General features: G+C 43.7%; 1 protein-coding gene across 4 annotated transcripts; it reads right to left on the reverse strand.

Moving 5' to 3' along the window:
• Nucleotides 1-1211: 1211 nt before the first annotated feature.
• On the reverse strand, nt 1212-6238 carry LOC125508781 (D-aminoacid aminotransferase-like PLP-dependent enzymes superfamily protein). Of its 4 annotated transcripts, XM_087525993.1 has the most exons (8): nt 5536-6229; nt 4893-5011; nt 4268-4353; nt 4055-4164; nt 3935-3964; nt 3613-3735; nt 3086-3452; nt 1212-1654 (listed from the first exon to the last, which is right to left on the reverse strand). In XM_087525993.1, exons 1-6 carry the CDS (start codon nt 6157-6159, stop codon nt 3679-3681), a joined length of 1026 nt encoding a protein of 341 aa, XP_087382119.1. In that variant the 5' UTR covers nt 6160-6229; the 3' UTR covers nt 1212-1654; nt 3086-3452; nt 3613-3678. The 4 variants fall into 4 exon arrangements, with proteins under 4 accessions (XP_087382119.1, XP_087382120.1, XP_048529533.2 ...); XM_087525994.1 differs by lacking the exon at nt 1212-1654 and having other exon boundaries at nt 3026-3452; nt 3562-3735; nt 5536-6230; XM_048673576.2 differs by lacking the exon at nt 1212-1654 and having other exon boundaries at nt 3026-3452.
• Nucleotides 6239-7283: the final 1045 nt, after the last annotated feature.

Below are 7283 nucleotides of genomic sequence, written 5' to 3' on the forward strand. Positions count from 1 at the left end.
CTCCGGTGGTCTTAGGGCCATGGGGACGGAGTGGATCCGGGCCTTTGCCGATGGGAGAGCTTCGTTTTTAGATCTTTCTTTGAGTTTTGTTAGGGTTTGTGGCATACTCACAAAGGCGAGACGACGGCAGTTTCCTGAAAATGGAATAAGGTTCTCTTATCCTAGCCCCCGTTTCGGTGGTGCGTTTGGCGTCGTCGGTGGACGTGTGAAGGTGTGTCTCCGGAGATCTGCCTTTGGTGGATTTGCTCGGATTTAGTCGTTGTTCGTCATGTTCGTGTGTCTTCAGGTTGGATCCTTCTGATCTACACTACTCTTCATCGGTCGTGGTTGCTGTTCTGGTGCGTTGGTCTTATGTGGCTTTAGCACGGTAACTTCTCGACTCTCTACTACATGTCTACATGTCTACAACAAGTTTTGCCAGGCTCCGGTGAGGGAGGGCGATGACAGCGGCGCGCCTTCAGCTCGCTTCGGTGCTTATAGTCATCGCTAGGTGGTCTACGCATCTGGATGTATTATTATTATTATTTCTAGTGCTCGTTATACTACCATAATTGAAGATGAATAGATAAGCTTTCTCGTAAAATTCATAACACACATAAAAAAATATCAAAATTCGAGTTCAAATACTCCGGAAAAAAAGTAAAGTTCAAGTCCACATAATTCAAGTTCAAGTTCGAATTTAAGTATAAAATTGGAAGCATTGTGCATCAGAAACACAAACAAAAGCGCATAGAACATTAATGCATAGAGCTATCAGATGTCATGGTCGTAATTGCCATTACTAGTGCTTGCATATCTTCATTATTTGAATTCTGGCACCATTGCCACCCATCAATCCTCATATGTCACTTTCCTCTTCCCATGAATCATCCAAAGCCTCAAACCCTGCCATGAAGCCTCCCATAAACCTGCACTAGTGGCATGATGTAAATTTTTGGGCATGATGTAAAAGAATGCCACCATATGCCTATAGGGCAGTTGTTGGAGGCGTATATTTGCCCCAAAAATTCACAATTTTTTTTGGCACAATGGCTATTTTTGGGTGGTTGTTGAAGATGCTCTGAGAGCAATGTCGGTAGTCACCATAATGTATATGGAGCATGCTCCATATGCATTTGAAGGATGCCAGCCATTGTGCTAACTCATGGCTGCCATATCTCAACCTCCGTTATTTATTTATTTCGTTTTCTTGCTCATACACTTGATTCTCTCCAAATTTAAATGTTTAACACACTAATTAAACATATGCATAATTTTTAAGAAGTTGCATGAACAAAAGCATCTAACCAACGACATTTAAATATTTGAAGCATACGTGCTTCCATCTCTTCCCGACGTCGTCGGCTCTCTTTCATGGCATCCCATCTTGTCCTCTTTTCTTGATTTCTCTTCTCGGCATACTCGTTTCTTTTCATCATCAAATCATTGATCTTTTTTTATCACCTCCATCTCTTCTTCTCTCTTGAGCTTCACCTTTCCTCTCTTCCTCCCATCAGGCTGACCCATGCTAGAGGCCGGAGTGGGACTTCTAGGAACTTTTTTCCTTTCCTCTCTGTCATCATCATCATCTTCACCATCATCCATCTCCCATCTCGTCCTCTTTTCTTGGTTCTTCCTATCCTCCATCTTCACCGTCGTCCATTATCTTCGCTCGCTTTTATCCAGAAAAGAAGACTTACAAAGTAAGATGCATGATTGGAAACTTTCTACCAAAACCAGGTGAAAGCGTAGTTAAAACCTATCTAAGGTATCACTCTCTTCTTGATCAATGCCCTCGTCACAATTACCCACCATGGATGATATTGCATTTCTTTTATGGAGGGTTGAACATCTGGAGGGGCATTTATGGACTATAGTGTTACTCGAGCTCGGTGTTGCTAGAAAAAATCGATTTAATCAAGAATCTTGGGATTTAGGTAAAGGGGGTAACGGAGGAGTAGAGTCTGATTATGGCTGTGTTAAAACCTTCTTTGAATCTGGCGAAATAGATTATATGAGCGGATATTTTTATGTGGACTCTGACTTTGTTTTGTAGACCATAAAATATTTTTCTAAGCATTTACAAGTTCCCAATGAAAATTGGGAGCACTACACCAAAGAAAGCCAAGGAGGCGAGGTTTATTGAAACAATTGCCGATGGCATGGTTTGATAGGTTCAGGTGGGTTGTTTGAAATATGGGGTATGGTCAATATAATGGTGATCAAATGGTGTTCTATAGACACACTGATAAGATGACCATTCTTGCGGTGTATGTTGATGATATTATCATCACTGAAGTTGATAATGAGGAAATAAAGAAATTGAAGGGGTGTATGAGCAAGGAGTTTGCGGCAAAGGATTTGCGCTATCTAAAATACTTATCATAGAAGTGACCCGGAGAGAGAAGGGAATATATTTGTGCCAACGAAAACACACCTTGAATCTCTTGAGTGGTATGAGCATGATGAGATGTCATGCAACCCTAATCAAATTGAACAAAATCATCAAGTTACAACACAATCAGGTGAGCTAGTGCATAAAGAAGGTTATCATAAACTGGTTGGGAGGTTATTATACTTGTGTCACACCAGGCCTTACATCACATATACCATGTGTGTGTGGTGAGTAGATACAAGCATGAACCAAGGAGTGGGGCATCTTGATACAGCACAGAATTTCAAGATTCTTGAAGGGCATTCCAAGCAAAGGGTTGTGGTTTGCGAAGAGTGGACATCTTAAGGTGGATGACAATAGTGATTCTGATTTGGCCAGTTGTCAAGATGATAGAATATCAACTTCAGGCTATTATGTGATTGTGGGAGGAAATTTGGTGTCATGGGGAAGCAAGAAAAAGACCGTTGTGTCTAGATCAACAGAGGAAGCTAAGATTAGAGCATTATCTCAAGGGTTGAGTGAGATGCTTTGGGTGAAGAATCGACTGAGCGAGTTGAAACTTCTGAGGAAGAGACCCTTGAGAGTGTGGTGCGACAATCAGTCTGCTATAAGCATTGTCAATAACCCAGCTCAACATGACATGACAAAACATGTAGAAATTGATCGCTTTTTTAGTAATAAGAAACTTAATATTGTGATCATCAGGCTTACTCATGTCAGCTCTAGACAGCAGGTTGCAGACTGCTTGACAAAGGGCTGTAACTTGCATGTGACAAGATGGAATTGATCTATATCTACCATCCATCTTGTCATCTTGAGAGGAAGTGTTAAACCGGTATGGACCCTGCCCATCTGTCTTAGGCCCATAGGGCCCAACCCATGTGCTGACCTAGAAGAGGTGGAGCTGGTCGTTCTCTCCTCCCAGGCACAGCAACACCACACACACACACACACACACACACACAACACACACGGACACGGTACGCATCTCTCACGGACAACATGGAACCATTTCTCTAAATTCTTGAACAGTCCTTGCATGAAGGCAACACTAGAAGCTCCGTTTTGATTAGGCAGCCTGCATAAACAGAGGAGCAAATGAATAGTTTTGACTTGGTAACAACCTGGTCTCAATAATGGACCGACCGCAGGTTTCAAAAAAAGAAAGAAAGAAAAGGACGAATTACTTTGTAAAGGAGTCTCAGCAAAACATAAGATAACAGCAAAGTTGGCTTCACCTTATCTGAAGAACAAATGAAGGTCAAGCCAAGACCCATCACCCAGAAATCATGACAATTCATAAATCACAAGAAATAGTTTATGTCATATTCCTCAGTTATTGCTCTCCCTGATATTTTCCTCTGCAAGGTGGGCAGTTGAGATGTCATTATTAGACAGAAATGGAGGGTTGCTGAATTATTGATCTAACACTATGAAACATAGATAGTTACTATTAATCTGTCCAATACAAGGCCTCGCTGCTCTCATATCTTAAGAAGTTATATTCGATATAACTTGGATGTGAGGTTAAATACGTCACGGGGGCACAGGATAACTAACCTGTATCTGTGTGGTGATGTGTCCAGCGCCCTAATTTAAATTGCATGACATTATTAATAAAACAACTACAATATCGCAGAAAATATAACTGCAGAAGTCCGAGAAAGAAATAATGTGTACCTGAAATTGCTTCACTGCCCAAGATACATCACTCCAGGTTTTTGTTTCTATGTCCTCCCATAGTAAAGGTGCCTGAACTGTCTCCACATGCTGGATAAGCCTTAAGCTACCTGTCATATGATAAATTGGAGTGAGTGAACTGCAGATTATGCTAAAAAGGGGATCACAATGTCTCAGCCGGGGCTCGCTCCTGATTTGAAGAAGACTTCTTACTTGTAACAAAGGCTTCTTCCCAAAGTTCACGCTTGGACCATGATGGTGAGACCTCACGTACTGGGATCCCAAGATCATGGCATTCCCTATTCCAAAGAAATAAACTTGTGTTAAAAGAATTCAGCATTTGACATTATGTGCAGCACAAAAAATCTAAAAAAGAATTCAAGAATCAACCGTTCCTAATGATGAACCTTTTAAAAACATTTTTGGGCAAACTTAAACCCTACAAAGGAGGGCTCCCCCGTATATTAATATAGCTCACATAACAATTCAGGGGTAAGACTGGCCCTACAGAAACAACCCTGACAATAAGGAAAATTACATAGCGCGCCAAGGTAAGTGTGGTAACTAGTCTGTAAACTTGTGAGATCAAGGCAAGGGCACTGTCAAACAGGTCAGTTTAGTTAGGAAGATAAAGTTATGGTTTGTTAAGGAAGTTGGGGATTCTATTCTTAGGAGTCTTCCATATAGAAGGGGCCATTACGCATCATGATACCGAGAAAAACCCATGACAGGTACCTCAAAGTCGACACCAGTTAATGTTTGTTAGTCTGAATTTTCCTCCACTATCTGGCCATTTATTCAAAGAGCATAGAATTTAGAGCAAACAGAGAATATTTACTCAATGACTATCTGGCGCATAATTCCAGGGAGAACTCCATCGCTTAGTGGAGCTGTTTGTACTTCAAACTTATTTGCCATTGTTTGAACAGACAAGGGTTCATTTGACTGACGTTCCTCCTACAGAAATGTTGAGATTTTAAAATAAAAACACACATCATCGGAATAACATAACTATTATCCTGAAAAGGTAGAGTAAATAATTCGGAGTGCGAATACGAGTGCTATGTTCATAGAGTGCAGGAAGACAAGCAAGGAAACTACCAATAAAAAGATGAGAGTAAAATTAGTAATAACACAGAGACCTATAAAGATCTTTGGTCCTTATTTTTACCATCTTAAATTTAACGCAAAGGAAGATGCCAAGATTCATCCTTTTAGCCTGACTCCAGCATCACAATTTATATTATGGCGACATGAAAACCACTACAGACTGGTGGACTGTCACACAGATATGAGTGAACCTTGTACCAGTTAGAACCGCTCCTAAGGATATTTGAGAGATTGCCTTTCACTTGTGCATTGCAACTACAGATGAAATTGCGTTCCAATTTTAGGTGGGTTGTTTAGTTCCACTTTAACTTGTTTGCACTGGGAGAAATCTGAATCCTTGCCGTTGCCGTTGAAGTGAAAATGTCTCTAACCTTCCGGCAGACGACGAAGAAGTTTGTAACACTGCCTTCAAGAAGACGATCCCCATCGTTGGTCAGCAAGAGCTCCGTGGCTCCAGGAGGCCTCATCTTCTCCATACTCTTCCTCATCCTGGCCCAAGGAGCGTACTTGGCGGCGGCGGCCTCCCTTCCGCTCCCGGCCACTGCAAGCCTCGCCCCGGCGTCCCCGAAGACCGGAGGCACGTACGCACCCAAGTGGACGCAAACCTCCAAACCATCCGCCGCCCCACCAGCTCGAACCAACGCCGTGAGCGCCATATCTTCCCCCGAGCAGCACTCCCCAAGCGCCAGCATCCGGCTCCGCATCTCGTGGACGCCGACCCGCACGGATTGGTTAACGAGAGGCTCGATGGGCGCTGTGGAGAGAGTACCCGGCGGCGGGGCAGGGAGGCCGAGGAGGTGGGGGCGGGATTGGGCGAGGAGGCGCGCGGAGTCGGCGAGGCGGAGGAGGTGGCGTGGCCACCAGAGGATGAGGCCGGTGGAGGATGCGCGCGCGGTAGTGTAGGCTCCCGGAGTGGACTCGAGGAAAGCAGCCGCGGAAGGAGGAGCGTGCGGGGAGACGGCGCCGTTGGAAACCAGGACGGCCGGCGGCGACATGGCTTTTGCTGAGGAAATTGCTCGTTTTTTTTTTGAGCGGAGGAAATTGACACAGACGGCGTTGGTGATGGGCTGCCCCAAATTGTACAGATGGTTTCTGTTGGCCTCTGGTTTACGATCTTCATGGGCCTAGAGGATTCGTACAGGAGGGGATCATCCAGCCCAAGTGAACGAGTTGTTGTTGCTGCTCCAATCCAATTGGAGTCGATTCTAAAAGAACAATTGGAGTCATTTTGGTGATTTTTCTAAAAAAAACACTTTGGTGATATTTCATTTTACAAAGTTTTTTTGTTTCTCACAAAAAAAAATCTTACAAAGTTTTTTATATATATAGAACTAGGTAGTTGTGCATGTGTTGTAAGTTGTAACGGACACACTACTCCCTCCGTTCACGAATATAAGATATTTTGGATATTTTAATATGGACTACATACTGAGTCAAATGATCGTTATCAGCGTGTAAGCACGGCCTAGGCATAACAACAAACCAGATATTTGGTGTCTTCCCTCCTCCCAAGAAAAGTCTCCTTTCTCCTCCCGCCGGCGCTGGCGCCGATTCGCCCCACCTCCGATGGCCTTTGGTCCATGGACTTGCAGAGGATCTCAGCCCCCTGCCGACGGGAGGACCCGTTCTCATTTTTGTTAGGTTAAGCGTCTTGACTGGGGTTGTGTGGCGGCGGCGATGTCCCTCAGTAGAAATAATGTCTCCCACGTCCTATCCAAGCCCCGATGGTGCGAATAGTGTCGTCGGAGGATTGTGGAGGTGTGTCTCCGTCGGATCTCACGGGATTCGGTTGGTGCTGGTCTTCGGTGGAACTATTTGGATCCAGTTCGTCTTCGTTAGTGTGATTACTTGTTTGATATTTCCGATCTACAACTCCCTTTGTAGGATCGAAAGTATGTCTAGAGGGGGGGGGGTGATTAGACTACTTGACCAAAAAAATCTAGCATTTTCCCAATTTTCAGTCTTGACAGATTTTAACAACTTAGCACAAGTCAAGTAATCAACCTACACATGCAATTCTAAGAGTATAGCAGCGGAATGTAAAACAATTGCATATGAAGGTAAAGGGAGGAGTTTGGAGGGAGCAAACGCAATATAGACACGGAGATTTTTGGCGTGG

This window comes from Triticum urartu, chromosome 5A (assembly GCF_056163025.1).
Source record: "Triticum urartu cultivar PI428250 chromosome 5A, HENAU_Tu73, whole genome shotgun sequence".
Lineage (NCBI taxonomy): Eukaryota > Viridiplantae > Streptophyta > Magnoliopsida > Poales > Poaceae > Triticum > Triticum urartu.